At 44.2% G+C, this 24,374-nt stretch overlaps 1 protein-coding gene across 1 annotated transcript in view; it reads right to left on the reverse strand.

Moving 5' to 3' along the window:
• Window positions 1-7,677: 7,677 nt before the first annotated feature.
• rhbdf1b (rhomboid 5 homolog 1b) overlaps window positions 7,678-24,374 on the reverse strand; it is a 52,256-nt gene continuing 35,559 nt past the window's right edge. The window contains exons 4-17 of the mRNA XM_084141575.1: window positions 19,632-19,869; window positions 17,317-17,523; window positions 15,767-15,895; window positions 15,470-15,639; window positions 15,045-15,302; window positions 14,436-14,547; window positions 14,186-14,260; window positions 12,596-12,757; window positions 12,388-12,488; window positions 12,055-12,213; window positions 11,331-11,507; window positions 8,790-8,943; window positions 8,325-8,548; window positions 7,678-8,015 (exon numbers count right to left, since the gene is read on the reverse strand). Coding sequence (XP_083997701.1) covers window positions 7,820-8,015; window positions 8,325-8,548; window positions 8,790-8,943; window positions 11,331-11,507; window positions 12,055-12,213; window positions 12,388-12,488; window positions 12,596-12,757; window positions 14,186-14,260; window positions 14,436-14,547; window positions 15,045-15,302; window positions 15,470-15,639; window positions 15,767-15,895; window positions 17,317-17,523; window positions 19,632-19,869 — 2,362 coding nt within the window. The 3' untranslated portion in view covers window positions 7,678-7,819. The remainder of the gene's footprint in view (window positions 8,016-8,324; window positions 8,549-8,789; window positions 8,944-11,330; window positions 11,508-12,054; window positions 12,214-12,387; window positions 12,489-12,595; window positions 12,758-14,185; window positions 14,261-14,435; window positions 14,548-15,044; window positions 15,303-15,469; window positions 15,640-15,766; window positions 15,896-17,316; window positions 17,524-19,631; window positions 19,870-24,374) is intronic.

The following is a 24,374-nucleotide window of genomic DNA, read 5'->3' on the forward strand; positions in this document are numbered from 1 at the left end:
CGCCTCAGAGCATTATGTCAACCAAACTTAAGCAGGGGAGTAGTTAATAATAACCAGTGATGGGGACTGGCTGATCCTGGCTCTCACACATTCAATACAGTGATGTAGGGTGATTTTCCACAGGTCAAAAGATTTTGAGAGCAATAATAATAATATGGGCATTCATCCAAATCTACAGTAGCTTTCATGCCTGTGTGCACCCGTTCCTGTGTGTGTCTGTGTGCCCGCATAAATGTGAGTGCATGCGTTTGTGTGTTTGTTATTTTCCCAGTGCTGAGTCAGAAGGGGACAATATATTAAGCCTGACCAGTGATAAGGGCCGCTCCTCAGTCCAGGCAGGTCTCTACTTGCCCTGTTCACTGATTAGACAGGATTGTTTTACACAGGACACATAATATAACAATGGCTGCCTGCTTCTTCACAACTATTGACCCATCACACAGTACAGTCAATGGAACACAGCCCAGGTGGACAAGACATTCTAGTTCTTTGGAACAGGAGCTCATGTGGTGGAAATATTTCTACTACCTCTACCTGGTTAAACAGAGATGTGCTGAATCACCTGTGTGTTTGAAAGGATGTGAATATATTAGTACACTGATTCCCTCTCTTCTCCTCGCCTCGCCTCTCCTCTCATCCTTTGAAAATAAACTATTAGAGACGTAAGGTCCGCTGTACTCCCTGACCTTACCCATTATGCATCTGTCCTATAAAGGGCACCCAAATCCCTCTGTGTGTGTGTGTATGTGTGTGATTAGAAACAGAGGACCAGAGAGAAGGGGCTTAGGGGATCAGGGCCAGGGCCGGGAGGGGGGGTGTGGGGGGCGACGTCTGTAGGGCTGCTGGGGGACACAAGGCCTTGGCAGGACGGGGTCTGGAACTGACAGGTGAGGGGTGAAGGAAAGGAGGGGGATAGCAGGACAGGAGGGTATTTTTTGAATGTGCACCCTTTAAAGAGCAGATACAGATTCTTAGTACACACTCTCCTCTCCGTGTGTCTCCTCTCTGCCTGGGGGAAGGGGTCAGTCAGTCACACAAGAACAACAAACCGGGAAAAGAGAACCAGTGTGGATGCTCTTAGCTTAGTGTATTAGACTGCTGTCTTAGTGCTTAAACTCCCTCCTCTCTCTCTGCCAGGGGGAAGGGGGCCAGTCAGTCACAGCCCAGGTGGCAGATAGGCCAAGTGTGATTCAGGCTATTATTATTCACAATAATACTGTGTCATTGCAGAGGGTGGAGGTGGGCACAGACAGGTGCACTGTAGACCCTCTCCCTCCCACCCCCCTCACCTGGGCTAAGGGCCTGGGGGCCTGGTGTGTGTGTGTGTATGTGTGTATGTGTGTGTGTGTGTGTGTGTGTGTGTGTGTGTGTGTGTGTGTGTGTGTTGCTCCAGGCACAATGAAGAGAGAGAACCTGTCAGTGACCACCTGCCGAGCAGCTGTCAGGGTCCAGTTTCAGGGTCGGCTTTCCAGCAAGGGGGGCAGTAGCACACCCACCTACCTGCCTGCCCATATATCCATCTATCCATCCATTTATTCATCCATCAATTCATCCAATTTCTTGTTGCTCCTAATTTCTCTCATTCCCTTCTAATGGAGGGATAGATAATAGTCATTATAGGAAAATAATAGTCTGTTACCCTGTTAACAAGCTTAGGATGATTGTCTCACGTCAGGTGGCGTCACTCCTACGTGACACTCATCCCTCAACTGACAGTACAGGCGGAATTGTCGCACCAGTGATGTAGTCAAGTCCCTAAACCTCAAGTCCGAGTCGAGTCCCAAATTCCTAGTGTTCGAGTCCAAGTCTAAGTTCTATATACTCTCTAGTCTTAAGTCGAGTCACGAGTCCCTTGATAGGCTAAAAGCTGCGATCCAACAAGCTTTGAACATACATTTCATAATGTAGAAAGTTAGTTGACTTACAGTGTTAAACATTACCAACTCAGTGGCCTTGTGGTAAGATGGTCCGCCCTGAGTTTAAAATGTTGGGAGTTCGATCCCCAGTCGAGTTATACCAAAGACTGTAAACACGGGACCCTATGTGTCTGTGCTTGGCAGTTAAATTGTAAGTAAGGCCCTGCGATAGACTAGCTTCATGTCCAGGTTGCTACTGAAACAGGCTACTCACTTTTATTTACATTGGTAGGGCTTTTAGCTAATACAGTAGCTACTGCAGTGAATTAAGCAAGGGAGATATATTTTCTAGTTAGGATCCACCTGGTTCTGGAAATGGTTGCCAGTTTATACTATCTGGTCATGCTACAAAGGACAGAGGTACGTCTAACCCCACTCTCCTCGGGGTCACGATTTTCTACCTAACTTCAGTTTCCCCTGAAAAACGGATGTGGGGACTCTGCTCAGATGTCTTTTTACGCCTGCTACGTTAGGTTAGTTTGACCCTAACCTTAAACTGAACCGACAAGGTTCTTATACCATGAAGCAACAAAAATGAAAATATATGTTGTTCTTGAAGAAAAGCTGAACTTTCAAGTCAATTTGTTTCTTCCACCACTAAATTGTGGGAAAATATCATCATGAATCAATCTAATGTTCTTTCCAGAATAATGTCACTGCAGGTTTAATTCTCAGTTAATCACCTGCATTCTTACAGTATGCCACAAAGATCACAGCAGGCAAAGTTATGTTTGGAACGTTGACGTGGTTAAAGGGGGATACTGTTGAAATTCAGTTTTATCTCCTAAATTGTAGCAATTTGACAAAATTACAATGCAGACTTGATAGTTGAATTTTTGTGAAGTAGTCCTGATCGTGTCAATTTCCCAATTACCTTAATCAACGATATAGCCAAAGTTGTGCTTTCTAGTATGAGCAACAAGAGTTTACTGGGCAGTGGGCACCGTTGGGTGGAGAGACGAGCAGGTGTTACAAACAGGGCGAAACATTTTCCCAGGTCATGTCGTTGATTGCAGTTTCTATTCATCCAGATCTCAATTGTTTCCTCCATCACTAAATGGTGACAAAGATCACAGCAGGTAAAGTTCCTTTTAGACCATTGACATGGTTAAAAGGAGATACAGTTAAAATTCCCTTTCATAAGAGATAAGATTAATAGAATATATACTTTATTAGTCTATACGGGACGGAAATTTGTCTTCAGCTTTTTTCACAACCCCTCAAATATACACACACACTTACACACAAACATTAAGTTGGAGTGGATTGAGCAGTTTAAATTGTAGCAATTTAACTAAATTAACTACCCATACAATGGTTCCTTAAGTCCCTACACCTTGAGTCCGAATTGAGTCCAAAGTCCCTAGCGTTGGAGTCAGAGTCGTACAGAGTCCCAAGTCGAGTCGTGAGTCCCTTGATAGGCTAAAAGCTGCGGTCCAGCAATCTATGAAGTTACATTTCATAATGTAGAAAGCTAGCTGACGGTGTTGCATATTAGTAGAGCTAGCTAGCTAATACAGTAGCTACTGCAGTGAATTAAGCAAGGGAGAAAGATTTTCTGACAACATCACTACTGGTCAAGTTCGAGTTCTGGACTCAAGTCCTAGAACACTGCGTTGCGCTATCTGATGTAAGACAATGGCTTAGGATTGGAAAGACAGACATAACATTTCCACTATGGTTATTCCATGGAAGGAGTGATTAAAGTGGGTATGCATTGTAAAGGGCGACCAATGACTAATGTCCAAATAAGACACAGACAGAGAACATTTATAAAACATTTACTTAACTAGAGTGGAGAGAGAGAAAGATAGAGTGAGAGAGCGAGATCGAGAAAGACAGAGAAAGAGTTAAAAAGACCAGACAGCATGTCCCTCTCTTTGATCCATATGACCCAGTGCAGTTTGCTAATCAGACAGAGGTCATCTAGTCGGCTGATGAGGAGAGGGGCAGGAGAGGACTGGGAGAGGGAGGGGTATAGCCCACTTAAAATTAGCATCTCTATAGGGCCATGGATGGAGGAGAGAGGGAGGGGATGGAGGGGGGGATAGGATGGGAAGAGAGAAGCTGGGAGAGTTTAATGGCACTGTGTGCCCCCCTCAGCTGTTCAGCTGTCTTAGAGAGAGAACGGGAGAAAAAGAAAGAAAGAGAGAGAGAGAGAGAGAGACGTTTTGAGGGGTAGAGGTATACGATAGAAAATACATACAGTTGAGAGGAGAAAGTGAGCCTAAACTAGTCCCATCTAAAAGGGCTGGATGTGTGAATGTAATATGGCATACAATCTACAGGCAGAGAAGCATCTGTAAGGTGAGATTCATGGAATAGCACCTAAACATACTACGTAGCTATTATACCTTGGCTGCAAATAAGGGTCTGTCATATTCAGCTTTCCTTCGACAGGAGGCTTGAGTGGAGTGTACACACTAATTAACTTTGAATTAGACTCAGTGTGTGTGTGTGCGTGTGTGTGTGTGTGGGGGGGGGGGGACTGAAGGAGAGGGGGGTGGAAGAGAGAATTACTAAACGACAAAAGACAGAGGACTTGAAGTGCACCATAAATTACAGAGTGTGTGTGTGTGTGTGTGCGCGCGCATGCGTGTGTGAATGCATGGGAAGGGGCTTGCGACTCAAGGAGAGGCAGAGAGAATTAGTAAACAACAAAATAAATGTCTTGAAGTGCACCATTAAGAGTTGTGTGGGATAAAAATATCAGACATTCAAATCATGAGGCCAGAGCCATGGAACAACATGGGTCTGTAGTCATCATTAGCCTACAAATTCCCTGGCAGAAAATGTTTCTATGCACACAATGTATGCATTATATATCTTACTTTAACAGCCATTTAGACTAAGTTTGTTGAAGGGTATTTGACGACATCAGATATGCATCTTGTGTATGTTACATGTCCCTGATAGCAGCCATTTACATTTTACATTTTACATTTTAGTCATTTAGCAGACACTCTTATCCAGAGCGACTTACAGTTAGTGAGTGTATACATTTACTCAAAGCAACTCTGTCATCTACTGGGGGAAACATGCATGTGCAACAAGGCACAAGACAGTTTCAGATCCCTCACACACACACATTCACACAACAGAAATAAACTGGACACACAGACAGAAAGTTTCAGTTTGTGTTGCTGTATTGTCAGGTACAGATAAGCAGGTAGCTAAAACGCTACCCTCCAAACACTCACCACTACTTAGACAGCAGTATACATGTTAACCTACAAGGGTTTTGTCTAGTGTAACATAATGCACATGACACACTATTCCCTATATAGTTCACTGTATAGAGCAGTTGTTCCCCTGGGGGGGGGGGGGTGCGAGGGGTCGGCAGGAGGGGCGCAGGGTACACCCCCCCCAAAAACAAAAACAAACATAACAATTAAAACAGACCGGCTTTCAATTTACTCTTGAAAGTTGTAATAGTAGAATGCAAAAGGTGCATTTTCGAAATTGGGATCAGCAATATCCAGATCAACTAGCCCATGTCATCTAAGCCAGGTTTTTTAGCCTATACATTTTGTTGTAATGTTTGAGTCACTCAAATGTCACATGAATACACATTAGACATGGCAAAATGTATACAATTTCAGGGAATACGCTTTAAACCTCTCCGCCAACAAGAGGGGTGTGAACAGTTTGTGTCATGAACAGTGTTTGTGCCATTGTGAGATGTTCCCCAATGCTGGAAGGGGGGACTGAGTGAAAAAGTTTGGGAACCTCTGGTATAGAGAATAGTGTGCCATTTGAGACTTGGACCTACACTACCAGTCAAAAGTTTGGACACACCTAGTCATTCAAGGGTTTTTCTTTATTTGTACTATTTTTTACATTGTAGAATAATAGTGAAGACATCAAAACTATGAAATAACACATATGGAATCATGTAACCAAAATAGTGTTAAACAAATCAAAATATATTTTATATTTGAGATTCTTCAAATAGCCACCCTTTGCCTTGATGACAGCTTTGCACACTCTTGGCATTCTCTCAACCAGCTTCATGAGATAGTCGCCTGGAATGAATTTAAATTAACAGGTGTTAACTTCTTAAAAGTTAATTTGTGGAATTTCTTTCCTTCTTAATGTGTTTGAGCCAATCAGTTGTGTTGTGACAAGGTTCGGGGGGTATACAGAAGATAGCCCTATTTGGTAAAACACCAAGTCCATATTATGGCAAGAACAGCTCAAATAAACAAAGAGAAACAACAGTCCATCATTACTTTAAGACATGAAGGTCAGTCAATACGGAACATATCAAGAACTTTGAAGTCCAGCCACAAAACCCATCAAGCGTTATGATGAAACTGGCTCTCATGAGGACCGCCACAGGAATGGAAGACCCAGAGTTACCTCTGCTTCACAGAGTTCAAGTACCAGACACATCTCAACATCAACTGCTCAGAGGAGACTGTGTGAATCAGGCCTTCATGGTCGAATTGCTGCAAAGAAACCACTACTAAAGGACACCAATAATAAGAAGAGACTTGCTTGGGCCAAGAAACACGAACAATGGACATTAGACCGGTGGAAATGTGTCCTTTGTCCGGAGTCCAAATTTGAGATTTTTGGTTCCAACTGCCGTGCCTTTGTGAGACACGGTGTGGGTGAACGGATGATCTCCACGTGTGTATTTCCCACCTTAAAGCATGGAGGAGGAGGTGTTATGGTGTGGGGGTGCTTTGCTGGTGACACTGTCTGTGATTTATTTAGAATTCAAGGCACACTTAACCAGCATGGCTACCACAGCATTCTGCAGTGATACGCCATCCCATCTGGTTTGGGCTTAGTGGGACTATCATTTGTTTTCAACAGGACAATGACCCAACACACCTCCAGGCTGTGTAAGGGCTATATTACCAAGAAGGAGAGTGATGGAGCGCTGCATCAGATGACCTGGCCTCCACAATCCCCCGACCTCAACCCAATTGAGATGGTTTGGGATGAGTCGGACCGCAGAGTGAAGGAAAAGCAGCCAACAAGTGCTCAGCATATGTGGGAACTCCTTCAAGACTGTTGGAAAAGCATTCCAGGTGAAGCTGGTTGAGAGAATGCCAAGTGTGCAAAGCTGTCATCAAGGCAAAGGGTGGCTATTTGAAGAATCTCAAATATTAAATATATTTACTACATGATTACTACATGATTCCATATGTGTTATTTCATAGTTTTGATACCTTCACTATTATTCCACAATGTAGAAAATAGTAAAAATAAAGAAGAACCCTTGAATGAGTAGGTGTGTCCCAACTTTTGTCTGGTACTGTAGATATGGCAGTAATGACCAAGGCACCAGAGGCAGTCATCCTACGGTACTAAACATCCCTTTTCTTTCCTGTGAGATAGCTCCCTGTCTGAGGTCATCCAATAAACCGATAAAACTTTTAGTCAGCTTTATGACGTGTGTAGAAAAATACAAAACAAAATCCCTCCACAGCTGTGTGTAAAGTCAGGGGCTGTTATGTGGTCTGATGGCCACAAAGTGGTGCTGTTGGGTCTGTTTTTAATAAGAGCAGCGAGAGGAGTGGGATCAGTGGCAAGGCATCACAGTCACATATAACCCCCTTCTCCCCCCTCTTGCTCTTTAAGTCTTTATGCTTTGAAAGTGACAGGTCACTCGCTAGCAATGTCCATATCAACAAAACTGAATGGAGACAGATCAACAGTTTAACAGTTATTAAGATCAACAGATATTTTTCCAAGATTGGCAATCTTCATGTCCAATGTCCTGAATGCTACACCAAATATTGCCGCCGGTCCGGTCCATGCCGTGACGTTGCTTAGAGCCTAGTCTTGTTCACCAGCCGAGCCTTGTGTCCTGATTTCCTGGTGCGTGAGGCTATACTTCTTTGAGAATGTCCATTCTAGTCATTGTAGTTGTACAGTCAAAGGCCTGGTCAGTGGAGGTGGGCGTTGAGGTCGTACTTGTCACAGAACTTGTCAGTGAGGGGAATACAGGTGAGGTACTCACACCACTCACACTTGACCGGGTGGACGTAGAACAGTACAGCCAGCCCTGAGAAGAGACCCAGGAACACCAACAGGAACACACAGATCTGGACACGTTTACGGTACATGTCCGAACGGCCAAAACTGGAAATAATAAGAAGAATAGGATCATAAAATCAATATTAGTGTTTTACATATTACAGGGTATAGCATACCCTTGAGGCCATATTTTCATTCAATGTAATAATAAAACATATAAAAAATATTACCCAAAGTAACTTAAAGTTTTAGTAAAACATAATTGATTCAGGTATATGTGGCCTCAAACCCAGAACCAACTGAGCCATTTAGAACTGAGCCACATTATTATTATTTTTAAAAGTAGTTCAAAGCGCTTTATATTACATACACAAAAAATCCCCAAAAATATGACTAAATCAAACCAGCTCTCACCTGATGTATGGCAGGAAGGAGAAGGAGAGGAAGAGTCCAGAGATGAATCCGGAGATGTGGGCGAAGTTGTCTATCCAGGGCAGCAGGCCGAAGGAGAAGAGGAAGATGCCGACACACAGCAGCTTGCTGAAAGCCCTCCACGGACGCTCCAGGATCTGCCAGCTCTGGAACAGCTCAACAAACAGACAGGCCAGGATACCAAACTGAGAGCCAGCTGGACCCACCTGGGGAGGAAGGGGGAGAGGGAGCAGGAGAACAGAAAGAGAGAGAGACACATATTGGCAGCTGAATACTTGGCCTCCTGCCACCTAAGGGACAGCCAGTGGAATGACAATAAAACAAATTAAATTACATTTTAGATTCTTGTTTATTATGGGTCCATAGTATCATAATCAAACAAATCTCCCATCATTATACCAGTGACATCACTAGACCTATATGGTCAGTGTATCTACAGTACTGTACCTCTGCTCTGTAGGGCAGGAAGATAGCGCTGGCCAGGTTGCCAGTGATTCCAGAGACGATGTAGATGATAGAGATCCTCAGCCAGCCGGCCAGCTTCTCTAAGTCCCTCAGGATGGTCATCTGGAAGAGCACCGACACCAGGCAGTGCAGGATCCTACAGGGATACATATTAGCAAATAAAGAAAGACATATGGCGAGCCTCAGCAGGTTACAAACTATATGATTTTCCAATAGGGTCTGTCTCCAGCAGATAATTTTTCATACTACAGACACTGTGAGACATACGAGATGAGACAGGATGTCGAATGGTGCCAGAGAGGATGGTGCGTTACCGCCACCAACAGTACGAGTGGTGAAATTAGATTTATAATTAAAAGCTAGGTACTAGCTAGCTAGCGTATACTAGCTAGCTAGCTAGCGTGTACTAGTTACCTAACCTAGCTAGTGTGTACTAACTAGCTGCACAAGCAACAGTGGTTAACAGAGCTAGTGCGCCGACTGGTATGTGTGTAGCACACTAATGCCCAGGAACAAAGCTGACTCACGATACACGAGACCAACAAACGTCTACAGGTTGCGCATGCACATACCATTTGAGACTTAAAAATACAATTTTCTGGCCAAATACAGTAGCCTCCTAATTTATTCAGGATGTTTGACACATCATGCAGGACATTGTGCAGGACAGAGTTTAAACATATTGAACACAACTTGTCTAATACCAATATATATATATATATATATATATATATATATACAGTGCATTCAGAAAGTATTCTGACCCCTTCACTTTTTCTACAGTTTACGTTACAGCCTTATTATAAAATTGATTACATTCATTTTTTCCCTCATCAATCTGCACACAATACCCCATTATGACAAAGCGAAAACAGGTTTTTAATTTGTTTTTGCAAATGTATAAAAAACAAAAAACAGAAATACCTTATTTACATAACTATTCAGACCCTTTGCTATGAGACTCGAAATTGAGCTCAGGTGCATCCTGCATCCTGTTTGCTTCCTGATGTCCACTGTTTCTACAACTTCATTGGAGTCCACCTGTGGTAAATGAAATTGATTGGACATGATTTGGCAGGGGCACACACCTGTCCATATAAGGTCCCAGAGTTCACAGTGCATGTCAGAGCAAAAACCAAGCCATGAGTTCGAAGGAATTGTCCGTAGAGCTCCAAGACAGGATTGTGTCGAGGCACAGATCTGGCCAAGGGTACCAAAAAATGTCTGCAGCATTGAAGGTCCTCAAGAACACAGTGGCCTCCATCATTCTTAAATGGAAGAAGTTTGGAACCACCAAGACTCTTCCTAGATCTGGCTGCCTGGCCAAACTGAGCAATCGGGGGAGAAGGGCCTTGGTCAGGGAGGTGATCAAGAACCTGATGGTCACTCTGACAGAGCTCCAGAGTTCCTCTGTGGAGATGGGAGAACCTTCCAGAAGGACAACCATCTCTGCAGCACTCCACCAATCAGGCCTTTATGGTAGAGTGGCCAGACGAAAGCCACTCCTCAGTAAAAGGCACATGACAGCCCGCTTGGAGTTTGCCAAAAGGCACCTAAAGGACTCAGACCATGAGAAACAAGATTCTCTGGTCTGATGAAACCAAGATTGAACTCTTTAGCCTGAATGCCAAGCGGCACATCTGGAAGAAATCTGACACCATGGTGCTGGCAGCATCATGCTGTGGGGATGTTTTTCAGCGGCAGGGACTGGGAGACTAGTCAGGATCGAGGGAAAGATTAACAGAGAAAAGTACAGAGAGATCCTTGATGAAAACCTGAATGTCCTTGAGTGGCCCAGCCAGAGCCCGGACTTGAACCCGATCGAACACCTCTGGAGAGACCTGAAAATAGTTGTGCAGAAACGCTCCCCAACCAACCTGACAGAGCTTGAGAGGATCTGCAGAGAAGAATGGGAGAAACTCCCCAAATACAGGTGTGCCAAGCTTGTAGCGTCATACCCAAGAAGACTCGAGGATATAATCGCTGCCAAAGGTGCTTCAACAAAGTACTGAGAAAAGGATCTGAATACTTATGTAAATTTGCTATTTCAGTATTTTATATATATATTAGTTTTTTCTTGTTTTCTTTACTCTAAAAACAAACTCATACATATGAACAACAACTTACAGACACACACAAACAATGACTACATCTCATCAGCCCAGTCCCACATGCTCACACCCCCATCCCTAATGCCTGCATTATTGTTTGCCACGTGGCCTTACATTTTACCAATTCGTTTTTCTCGGTCGCCCATGCTATTTCAATATTTCAATAATAAATCATTCAATTTTTCCATTGTGTCAATGATGGCGGATTGATTGACTTCCAAGTTGTTAGTATACATTTTTTCAAGATGAGTGATGAGAAGACAATCGTCCAGCCCATTGGGTATCGCTCTATTCTTCTATATTGTTATAGTGTTCTTAACTATTAAGTTGTGAATGTTCTTAGCTTTATCCTTTAAAAATAGACGTGTAAAAAGATTCTAATGAATATTCTTTACAGAGAAACACTACTCACCCAGCATGGAGGAATAGAGAGAGCCATAGTCTGTAGAACTGGTCTGGGATCTCAGGGTTGAGGAAAGGTAGCAGGCCACACACATCATCCATACAGGCCACCTGGGAGCAGAGAGTAGCCTCCTCGTGGAAGTAGCCCTTCATAAAGTCACAGTACTCTCTGGACGTGATCTCACACCTGAATAGTGAACACACAACACAAGCCATTACAACATCAACTACCTATAGCTGTGAAGACTGAGGGAACTGAACAGCATAAAGTACTAGTACAGGCTCCTCAGCAACACACTTTCAAAACATAGCTAATTGTTTGTATAAGTCATATAGCAGGGATAATCAACTAGATTCAGCTGCGGGCCGATTTTTTCTTGAGCGGATGGTCGGGGGCCGGAAAATAATTACAAATAATTTATAGACTGCAAATTGACCACAAGAAGCCCAAACAGATGACTCAAACATAATCACTTCAAACCTTGCTTACATTTGTATACAATCACATATATCTCTATATTATGCGTGAAAATACTTCGGAACAGATTTCCAAAATTGGAAAAGCTGATTTACCAGTCTATTTACAGTATTTTATGTCCAACAATCAAATAATAATAAAATTAAATAACTGTTTTTTTTTTCTTCTCCGAGAAATTGAGGGGCCAGTTGGGGAACCCTGTCATATAGTATTCACCACTACCGTGCAGTTTGTGGAGAGTACTGTCTGTCCTCACCTCCCTTTGGTCCCGATGCAGCAGGGCCGTCCGGTGATGGCACAGTCCACGTGGGGGAGGTTAGTGTGGTTGCCTGGGTTGTACCTGGTACACACTGGCCACTTGGTGATGTCATCAGGCCACTCGTGAGGCGATACAGAGGCTGGCTCCAGGCATATCCTGAAAAGAGAGGAACAGAGGAAAGAACATATAACGTCTAGAGGGAAGAGGAGATCCAATTTGTAAGTCGCTTTGGATAAGAGCGTCTGTTAAATGACGAAAATGTAAATGTAAATATAGAAGAAGAGAGGGAGATGGATGAAGAGAAGGAGAGAGAGAGAGGCAGTTTATTACCTGGGGTCCTGGTGGCAGACTGAGCCGTGCTGACGGACCTTCCCCTCCAGGAGAGGAGCACTGGGGTGATGAGGCCACTTCACCCACACTGCTAGAGTAGACTGGAGAGAGAGAGAGATAGAGAGAGAGAGAGGGGTTAATTGCTACAGATTTTAGGATATTAAACATAAAATTACTGTAACAGTAGTGTAACACCAGGGTAACTCACAGAGCACTCCTCCTGTGAGGTCTGGAGACAGCCAGAGCGGTCGTTCCTCACACAGCAGGCTGAATCCCGCTCTCTTCCTCTCTTCTCCTGGATCAGGTCATGGACCTGCTGGTCCTGACGCATGCAGGGGGAGAACTTAGCCCCCAGGTGTATCAGCGCCTCCTGCAGGCCAGGGGAGCGTGTGCAGTCAGAACACAGACAAGGGGCTCTATTTTCGGCTGGTGCTATGGCAGCGCAAGTGCCAAACACAGTCGTTTTTACATTTCAGCATGTAAAAACTGGTACTCTGGCGTTTTGCACCCAAGGTTCAGCAATTTACCTGTCCTAATATAAATGTACCTGTCTAATATAAGCTCGCTTGCACTGAGGTGGGAATATTTGTGGTGTGTCCTTGAAAACAAGCACAAAAGCAGGGGTTGGAACCGGTTCAGGGAAAATAACCGGAAACCGGAAAATAACAAACATTTTCAAGGAACAGAATCAGAACCGGGAACGAAAGTGATCTATACTTTCCCGGAACAGAACCATTATTTTAAAAGCATGGGAACCAGTTAATAACATTATTTTACGTTCCGGCATTTTTTTCCCCCCCACATAAAACGCAACAAAGCAGCTATGCAAAGCTCTCCCTCTGTCACTCAGAAACTTCTTCCAGTGTCTGCCTGCCAGCTGAAACTCTTTGCCAGAGTGTGTGCGTGTGTAGGCTACCTGCCCCTCCCCCTCCGAAGTATAGGTTACTGTAGCCTACTGATGTTACAAGCATGATTCAGAAGATACGGAGAGAGATTTTAATTAGAGAAGAATGGATTAACTTTTTCAGTACTAGTTAAGGATACTATAGTTATCACATTTCATATTGGATTATTGACGTGTTTTTAATTCTGGTGCCAGTCTGCAAGTTCCTCCATTGACGCTGCTCCTCCGTAGGTATAATTCTGTGGGCCTAATTCAGATAATGCATGTCACAACAAGATGCCCAGCGCTTCAAGCCAAGCTTCCTCCTCCACCCTCTCTTGCTTTCTCCCCACCCGCAAAATGTTCATCGCATCTCGCGCCCTACACTTTTCTTTCCATCACACATGTAAACAACTATAGCCTGCCCGCTCCATAGCAAGCTGCTCTATCTGCACTGATTGGTGAAGTAAATCTGGTCGGAACAGTGGAATGAACCCCCCAAAAATGATGGTTCTGTTCAGAACAAAACGATAAAAAAGGTATTTTGGTTCCAACCCCTGCAGCGCATATCAGGAGATTTAAGACCAACGAAAAGCAGATATTAGCGGTAACGCGGTTGGTAATGGCATGGATTTTGTGAGCGGAAGCGTAACCTATCCAGCCGTGACAAACAGGAGTCTTATGCTCATGGAACAAGAAAGGAGATGTGCTTTTTGTGCCGGTAACCCTCGTATTAATAAACATCTTAATCACCAAAGTTTTATTAAAAGATCAAGTTTGGGAGCAGTAATTGCGCCAGCGCTATGATTTACCATTGTGTTAGGTTTGTTAAAATAGAAACACAATGTCTTATAGCTGACATATAGGTTTAAATGATCAAATGAAGTCCATTAGCCTAACAAAAGTTACACTTACCGAATTTGGTCCCACCCAGAAGTTTTCTTGTTGCACAAACTTGACATTTTCATAAACACCTTTATTTCTCAATACCTAAAGAGAGAGAGAGGAAAAGCCAAAGGGTTTACAAAGTGAAATGCAAAGACATAACACATTGATACAATGGATCACTCATCACATAAGGCACAACCTTTATAGCAAAGACTCTACAACCATCACTGTAACCTTTATAACGCAAACTACATTATATAACAGTCACTGTACTGACCGAGTCGACGGTCTCGTGCTGGGAGAAGCCCACAGGGGCGATGCCGTAGAGACAAACAGTCAGGATGGTGATCAACAGGTGGACAAATGTGATCCAGTAGGTAAAGAAAGGCCTGCACACACACACACACACACACAACACACATACACAATATTAATACGGTATCTCACATAGTACAGCAGCTTGCCTATTCTGTTAGAAACAGTATCTCAGTATGTCAGTGGGGGCTTCACACTGAAAACAGCTGCATCCACTAAGATAGTAATGTATGACAACAACTGTGTAACCCATTGTTTCCCACATGGTGATCTGGGACTCGACCATCTGTGACTGAGTCACACCGTCCTGGTTTGTTTATTAATCTAGAGGCCAGGAATAAGGTGCTTTCTTTTATCCTGTGATGACTCATACTGTATCTTATCTGGGACAAACTCAACACAGCTCCTACCTCCACTACAGCTATGACTGCAGTGTGATAAAATGTTTTATGTTACAGTGTGACCATGTGACCATGCCAGGGTTGAAGTCAAATGCATAGCAATGTAGCAAATTTAGAATTCGACATTGAAATTCAAGAATCGGAAAATCCTCATTGACAATAAGGTGTACCTGTGGTCGTCCATGTCCTCTATCTGTTGCTGGACGAAGCTGTCGATGCGTTTGCGGTAGGTTCTGTTGGTGAGCCTGCCCACCATCCCTAGGCCGTAGGGCCTCTTCTCCCTGGCGAAGAGCTTCTTGACGGGCACCGTGATCCGCTGGCCTCGCCGCTGCCCGCTCACACTCACCACCTCCTGCCGCAGACGCACCTTGGGCTGGACCTGAGACGGTCCAGGTTCTTTACCCTTACGCCAGCCCCGCTCCAGGGGCCTGTGGAATGTAGAGAGAGGGGAGGGGGAGAGAGAGAGAGAGAGGGTAGCGGAGGAAGGGGAGATAGAGGGAGAGAGAGAGAGGGTTAGAAGAGGGTGTGTGTTAGGTGAAATGGGCTACAGTAGCAGCAACAACTTGCGTGTGTGATGTCTGTGTGTTACACTCACAGCATCAGGTGACTCCTCTCCAGTTCGTTCTTGTCCAGGGCGCCACCTGTGAGGTCACTCTCATCCGCTGCTGTGTTAGACTCCTCCTCTTTAATGGCGGCCTCAGACGGAGAGTCAAACACATCGTCTGCATAGGTAGACAGCTCCTCATCTCCTCTCCTCAGACCATCCTGCATGGAGGAGGAGAAGGAGGAGAAGGAGGAAAAGAGATGAAGAGGGGCAGGAGAAACTGTGCGAGTGTGCTATCTGTGCGTGAATGTGTGATGGAATGTGTGTGTATGTGTGTGTGTTACTCACCCTAGCAAAGAAGGAGGTGTCCAGCTCGTCAGGGAAGTCCACTGTGTCATCCTCCAGGAAACTCACTGGCATGAAGCTCCGCCTGCGACACCGCCGGGCAGCGCCCTCCCTCTCCCTCACCGTACGGCCCTGACACACACCATCATCATCGTCATTATCATCACTGTCATCACCGTCATCATCATCATCGTCGTCGTCATCTCCGTCGTTGTAACCGCTAATACATACTCTCTGTTACACATGTATTGCATGATATTACATTACTGTTGTGTGTGACAGTGAGACCATGACGGGTCAATTCCACTTGCATTCAGTCAGTTCAGGAAGTGAATTAATTTCAAATAGAAATGGAATTGACCCCAACCCGGGATTAAGAACACATCCAGTAAACAGAGGGCAGACAGCATCCCCAAAGCCCCAGACCAGAGAACACAAATGATTGTGTCCTCTCTGACTCCTGACAACCAGCTGTGGCCAGTGGCCATGATGATTATGATGCTTTGACCTCTGGAGGCTGGATTAGCCCTGCAGCGTTCAATGTTCCAGTTTCAGAATACACAGTATTCTACTGGCTAACAGAACAGACACACAGCTGAGCATTCTGACTGGAGGACGGGACTGACAGTAGAGTTGTCCTAATGCCATCTGTTAATGTCTATGTCCCAAATGGCACCCTATTCCCTATTTAGTGCACTACTTTTGACCAGGGGCCCTGGTCAAAAGTAGTGCACTAAATAGGGAATAGGGTGCCATTTGGGATGCAAACAGTCTCCCTCCCCAGCCTAGTCATCTACCTATGTGCCCCCCACCACCCTGCCTGACACCACAGGACAGGAGAGAGGAACAGCCTCTGTACAGTGCTGTTACACCAAAGCCTAATCCTACAAGACAAGCTGGGGCTCAACTTTTACATAACACTGACATTGGTAATCGTCCTATACGATATAAACATACACACACTCTGTGTGTGTGTGTTTGTGTGTGTGCGTTTGTGTGTGTGTGTGTGCACGCGCGTGTCCATAAGCAGAATACAATAAACTGGGGTCATGTGATTAAGTCTCGATGCATGCCATTTTTCCATCTCAACAACCATTTTGGGGGAAGAGATCAAGGCCTAGACCAAACAATGCAATCCAGCACGGTTTTGCTGTGTTTTAGTGTGCCACCATTTAAACAAAGACCACAGAGCAGAAACGGTTCAGTGACCAGGGTCATAAAAGACAAGCAGCATCTAAGAGGTACTGAGACTACTGAGACTAAGATGTTTGCATACTTGGTTTGAGATAGTAAATATGAGTCAAGGTGACTCCCAATGATGCATTTAGTTAGATCAAAGCAGTGTCTGTTACTAGAACTGTTATATCTCAGCTGCTGGAGTTTCAGGGATGATTCATCAACAGTACAGTAGTAAACATGCAGGAAACACATCGGCTCCCTGCAAACACACACACACACACACACAGACACACACACACACACATACACACACACACACACACAAACACACACACTCTGATCCTCACGTCTGACACTGTCTGTGCGACACACACCTTGACCAGCGCTGCGGCGGCCTTGAAGCTCATGACGGCGACGGACTCTCGCTTGCGTCGCCGTGGTAACCTGTTGAGTGCGGAGCGCGAGCTGGAGAAGGAGCAGAGAGAGGTGGTACCAGGGGTGATGGGGGTCTGGGGTACGCTGTAACCATCTACCTCCTCCACCATGCGGAATGCACGGCCTCGCGCCAGGGGGTCCACAATCTACACACACAGAGGCAGACACTGTCATGTCCGATGCGATTGTAAACACCACGGAGGAAAGTATATCCTTTTAGGTTATTTGGTGGTAAACTCACTTGAATAGTTACAACAATGGGGCTCTTGTAAGAGGCTACATGACAGGTCAAGTTCATGGTTATATCAATACACAGGTTACCATAGTGATGGACCTCTAACAGTTGCATTACTCCATGTATTAATACGCTTATCAGCTTACATCACAGAAACAAACACCCGAAATAAGCAAAATATCAATTCTGATATCTATTTTGAATTGTATTGAATAACGTCATTGTTCCCAAGGGAGAGACATAGGATTGATATTGGGTAAAGAAACACAACACCACCTTAATCAGAACACAACACAGCACAACACATGACATGACATATGCACAGATGTACAGTTGAAGTCGGAAGTTTACATACACCTTGGCCAAATACATTTAAACTCAGTTTTTCACAATTCCTGACATTTAATCCTAGTAAAAATTCCCTGTCTTAGGTCAGTTAGGATCACCACTTTATTTTAAGAATGTGAAATGTCAGAATAATAGTAGAGAGAATTATTTATTTCAGCTTTTCTTTCTTTCATCACATTCCCAGTGGGTCAGATGTTTACATACACTCAATTAGTATTTGGTAGCATTGCCTTTAAATTGTTTAACTTGGGTCAAACATTTCGGGTAGCCTTCCACAAGCTTCCCACAATAAGTTGGGTGAATTTTGGCCCATTCCTCCTAACAGAGCTGGTGTAACTGAGTCAGGTTTGTAGGCCTCCTTGCTCGCACACGCTTTTTCAGTTCTGCCCACAAATGTTCTATAGGATTGAGGTCAGGGCTTTGTGATGGCCACTCCAATACCTTGACTTTGTTGTCCTTAAGCCATTTTGCCACAACTTTGGAAGTATGCTTGGGGTCATTGTCCATTTGGAAGACCCATTTGCGACCAAGCTTTAACTTCCTGACTGATGTCTTGAGATGTTGCTTCAATATATCCACATAATTTTCTTCCTCATGATGCCATCTATTTTGTGAAGTGCCCAGTCCCTCCTGCAGCAAAGCACCCCCACAGCATGATGCTGCCACCCCCGTGCTTCACGGTTGGGATGGTTATCTTCGGCTTGCAAGCACCCCCTTTTTCCTCCAAACATAACGATGGTCATTATGGCCAAACAGTTCTATTTTTGTTTCATCAGACCAGAGGACATTTCTCCAAAAAGTACGATCTTTGTCCCCATGTGCAGTTGCAAACCGTAGTTTTGGAGCAGTGGCTTCTTCCTTGCTGAGCGGCCTTTCAGGTTATGTCAATATAGTACTCGTTTTACTGTATATAGATACATTTGTACCTGTTTCCTTCAGCAACTTCACAAGGTCCTTTGCTGTTGTTCTGGGATTGATTTGCACTTTACGCACCAAAGTACGTTCATCTCTAGGAGACAGAACGCGTCTCCTTCCTGAGCGGTATGACGGCTGCGTGGTTCCATGGTGTTTATACTTGCGTACTACTGTTTGTACAGATGAACGTGGTACCTTCAGGCATTTGGAAATTGCTCCCAAGGATGAACCAGACTTGTGGAGGTCTACAATTTTTTTTCTGAGGTCTTGTCTGATTTCTTTTGATTTTCACATGATGTCAAGCAAAGAGACACTGAGTTTGAAGGTAGGCCTTGAAATACATCCACAGGTCCACCTCCAATTGACTCAAATGATGTCAATTAGCCTATCAGAAGCTTCTAAAGCCATGACATCATTTTCTGGAATTTTCCAAGCTGTTTAAAGGCACAGTCAACTTAGTGTATGTAAACTTCTGACCCACTGGAATTGTGATACAGTGAATTATAAGTGAAATAATCTGTCTGTAAACAATTGTTGGAAAAATAAATTACTTGTGTCATGCATAAAGTAGATGTCCTAACCGATTTGCCAAAACTATAGTTTGTTAACAAGAAATTTGTGGTTGAAAAACAAGTTTTAATGACTCCAACCTAAGTGTATGTAAACTTCCGACTTCAACTGTATGGCAAGAGACAGAGAAAGAGAGAGATATAAAGAGAGTCTATGAATGTATGTCTGTGGGCGGCGCTGCCCTACCCTCTGCATGGCATAGGGGTGGTGGTGGTGGTGGGGATGGTGGTGTGGGGGGAGGTAGAGGGGTGGTGGGGTCTCAGTGCTGGTCAGAGACAGGTTGTCCTGGCTGGACAGCTCCATCTCCCTCATCACCTGGGCCTTGAGACGGCCGTAGCGCAGGTTGCAATGCTGCAGGCTCTTCCTCCTCCATCGCTGGGTGCTATCGTTTTCCTTACTGACCCCGAACCAGTCTGCTGTCCCCCTGAGGGACAGAGAGGGAGATTAGGTTAAGGTGAATCTCAGTTCACTGATGTACTTGATAGTAATAGTTGGTAGAAACAGTTCAAATTTAGTTCAAAGAGAAATGGCACGAAACAAACACTCCATCTACGAGGCAGTATTTGGGTTGAGTGTGGGCTCTTTTCTTTGCAGAGAGTGTACAGAAAAGACAGAAACAGATTACAATAGCATAGAGAAAACAACCCAGGCACGGCAGTGGGTTTGTAGTTTATTTATACATGGAACGTGGCCATTTGATGTCACCATGTGAGTGTGTTCCCCTCTTCTCAGCTCTACCATTTCAAACCCAGTGTAAAGCCAGAGACATGTGGAGTAACTGACGGGCATTAGTGTTGTGCGTCACCACTCAGTCAAACAACGACAGAGTACAGAAGGATTACATCACTTCCACTCACACAGAGAGGAAGTCAACTCCAGCTGCAAAATAGGTGCCTTACAATACTAATGACATACCACTCACACAAAAACATGCTCAGACACACACAATACAACCCCAATGCATGCACACACACGTATGTACAGTCGTGGTCAAAAGTTTTGGTCTTCACAAAGTTTGCTGCTTCAGTGTTTTTAGATATTTTTGTCAGATGTTACTATGGTATACTGAAGTATAATTACAAGCATTCCATAAGTGTCAAAGGCTTTTATTGACAATTACATTAAGTTTATTTGAAGAGTCAATATTTGCAGTGTTGACCCTTCTTTTTCAAGACCTCTGCAATCCACCCTGGCATGCTGTCAATTAACTTCTGGGCCACATCCTGACTGATGGCAGCCCATTTTTGCATAATCAATGCTTGGAGTTTGTCAGAATTTGTGGGTTTTTGTTTGTCCATCCGCCTCTTGAGGATTGACCACAAATTCTCAATGGGATTAAGGTCTGGGGAGTTTCCTGGACATGGACCCAAAATATCGATGTTTTGTTCCCCGAGCCACTTAGTTATCACTTTTGCCTTATGGCAAGGTGTTCCATCATGCTGGAAAAGGCATTGTTCGTCACCAAACTGTTCTTGGATGGTTGGGTGAAGTTGCTCTCGGAGGATGTGTTGGTACCATTCTTTATTCATGGCTCTGTTCTTAGGCAAAATTGTGAGTGAGACCACTCCCTTGGCTGAGAAGCAACCCCACACATGAATGGTCTCAGGATTCTTTACCGTTGGCATGACACAGGACTGATGCTAGCGCTCACCTTGTCTTCTCCGGACAAGCTTTTTTCCGGATGCCCCAAACAATCGGAAAGGGGATTCATCAGAGAAAATGACTTTACCCCAGTCCTCAGCAGTCCAATCCCTGCACCTTTTGCAGAATATCAGTCTGTCCCTGATGTTTTTCCTGGAGAGAAGTGGCTTCCTCGCTGCCCTTCTTGACACCAGGCCATCCTCCAAAAGTCTTTGCCTCACTGTGCGTGCAGATGCACTCACACCTGCTTGCTGCCATTCCTGAGCAAGCTCTGCACTGGTGGTGCCCCGATCCCGCAGCTGAATCAACTTTAGGAGACGGTCCTGGCGCTTGCTGGACTTTCTTGGGCGCCCTGAAGCCTTCTTCACAACAATTGAACCTCTCTCCTTGAAGTTCTTGATGATCCGATAAATGGTTGATTTAGGTGCAATCTTACTAGCAATATCCTTGCCTGTGAAGCCCTTTTTGTGCAAAGCAATGATGACGGCACGTGTTTCCTTGCAGGTAACCATGGTTAACAGAGGAAGAACAATGATTTCAAGCACCACCCTCCTTTTAAAGCTTCCAGTCTGTTATTCTAACTCAATCAGCATGACAGAGTGATCTGCAGCCTTGTCCTCGTCAACACTCTCACCTGTGTTAACGAGAGAATCACTGACATGATGTCAGCTGGTCCTTTTGTGGCAGGGCTGAAATGCAGTGGAAATGTTGTTTTGGGATTAAGTTCATTTTCATGGCAAAGAGGGACTTTACAATTAATTGCAATTCATCTGATCACTCTTCATAACATTCTGGAGTATATGCAAACTTTGTGAAAATTAATATTTGTGTAATTCTCAAAACTTTTGACCACGACTGTACACAAGCACACATGCACATGCACACACACATAAAACCCAGTGACAAAAAGGACCTGGGAGAATACAGACTACAGCCAAGTCCTCTTTCCTCTTTTAGTGGATATATGTATTAGTGTGGGTGTCTGTGTTAGTGTGGGTGTCTGTATTAGTGTGGGTGTCTGTATTAGTGTGGGTTTCTGTATTAGTGTGGGTGTCTGTATTAGTGTGGGTGTCTGTATTAGTGTGGGTGTCTGTATTAGTGTTAGTGTCTGTATTAGTGTGGGTGTCTGTATTAGTGTGGGTGTCTGTATTAGTGTGGGTGTCTGTATTAGTGTGGGTGTCTGTATTAGTGTGGGTGTCTTTATTAGTGTGAGTGTCTGTATCAGTGTGGGTGTCTTTATTAGTGTGGGTGTCTGTATTAGAGTGGGTGTCTGTATTAGTGTGGGTGTCTGTATTAGTGTGGGTGTCTTTATTAGTGTGAGTGTCTGTATCAGTGTGGGTGTCTTTATTAGTGTGGGTGTCTGTATTAGTGTGGGTGTCTGTATTAGTGTGGGTGTCTGTATTAGTGTGGGTGTCTTTATTAGTGTGAGTGTCTGTATTAGTGTGGGTGTCTGTATTAGTGTGGGTGTCTATATTAGTGTGAGTGTCTGTATACGTGTGGGTGTCTGTATTAGTGTAGGTGTCTGTATTAGTGTGTGTGTGTGTGAGTGTGTGAGTGTCTGTATTAGTGTGGGTGTGTGTGTGAGTGTGCGAGTGTCTGTATTACACTGCATGTGTTGTCTTCCCCTAGCGACCCTCTGTATATGTAGGAGCATCTCAGAGTGTGTAAATCAGGAGGATAGGAGAAGTGTTCTGTGAAGGATGCGGGTCGGGGAGTAGAGGATTGTTTACAGTAGAGGACACTCAGTAATAACACAGTCTCCATCATTAGAGAGAAACCATCCAGCTGGGGAAGCCTTTTAAGGCTGCGCACCATCAGGGGAGAGAGGGAGGGAGTAATGTTTTAAGAGGGATCCCAGGTTTAGGTTGGGAACAATGTTCCCTCAAATACTTTTAGGCACTGAGCAAATTTCAGGTCTGCTGAGCGCAAACTTGAACATTGTGAAAATTCTGTGCAACTTCCGGCGTGCGTTTACTGTGAACACTGAGGCTGTACCCACTTTAAATTACAATTGAACAGTGGTCAAATAGGGTACTGTGGCTATTTGATCATAATGTAGGCCTACCAGAGTGGCTTACCTCCAAAAACAATGGAGAAAATACATCCCATAACATTTTAACATGGAAATAGAAGGCATATCATTCAGCCTACACAGCAGCCAATGTGTGGCGTTCAATGTAGGCCTAAATCCATGAGACCATTGAAAAAAACACGCAGGGCTTGACATTAACCTGTTTATCCACTTGTCCTTCCGACAAGGAGGTGACTGAAAATGTTGTTGTGTTGTTTGATGCAAGAAACCACTTTACAAAATAAAATGCATCATTATTCCCATACCATTATACAGAGAATCAGACAAATTATGTCACCCTCTGCCTATTGGCTACTTAGCTTATTCAACTCTGTCTCAAAATACAACACTGCCCCTTTAAGACAAAAAAAAGCTCTTTCCTTGACTCACTTTTCAAAGATGGCTAGAAATGCACACGTTTTGTGCTTTTGTAGGAAGTAATCACTCCCCTAATGCTGACTACAAATGATCTGTAACTGGGCTAATAACTCACTAGCTAGCAAAGGATATGAACAAAATGTGCACACATGGCTCCATGCAGCTCTCGCTTTGAAACAAAACAAGCGCATCTACTCACGACCGCTCATGCTGTAAACACTCTAGTTCAAAGTGAATGGCACAGATCCAAATATGGCAATGGTCTATTTGCATATAGGCCTACTGCAGCTCTGATTGGTTATGGTGCACCGGTCTGTGTAGAGTACGGGCTGAGTAGTGCCTGTCAATGCAATAGAATCCTACTCCGATAAGTTCTGCCTGCAACAAAATCTCTTGCATAGTTAGTTAAGTCTTGCATAGTTTGTTTTGTTTCGGTATGTGGCATTGAAACAGTAGAGGGAAACATTGATAGTGTTAACAAACGTAGAAAACGTTAGAAAGTTGAGTGAAGTTCAATCTCCTGCTTCTCTGCGCAGGCTGATATTTATTCTGCACCGCAGTCCCGGATAGGGAACTTTGGTTGGGAGGAGGGTTGGGGGGGTAGAGTGAGTGGTGGTGATTGACAGAGAGAGGCTCTTAAGGTAGCAGGATATGTAAACACCACAGAAGAAGAAAACACAGAGTGACACATGCAGTCCATCTTTACAGTTAAACACACTCTGTGAGATGAGGTTCTGGGAATACTCAGAAGGTTGTTTCTAGGAAAATAAACACCTTGACTCACTACGCTACAAACCTAGTGTGTGCGTGTGTGTGTGTGTGTGTGTGTGTGTGTGCAC

The sequence above is a fragment of the Coregonus lavaretus genome, assembly GCF_964263955.1.
Source record: "Coregonus lavaretus genome assembly, chromosome: 25".
Lineage (NCBI taxonomy): Eukaryota > Metazoa > Chordata > Actinopteri > Salmoniformes > Salmonidae > Coregonus > Coregonus lavaretus.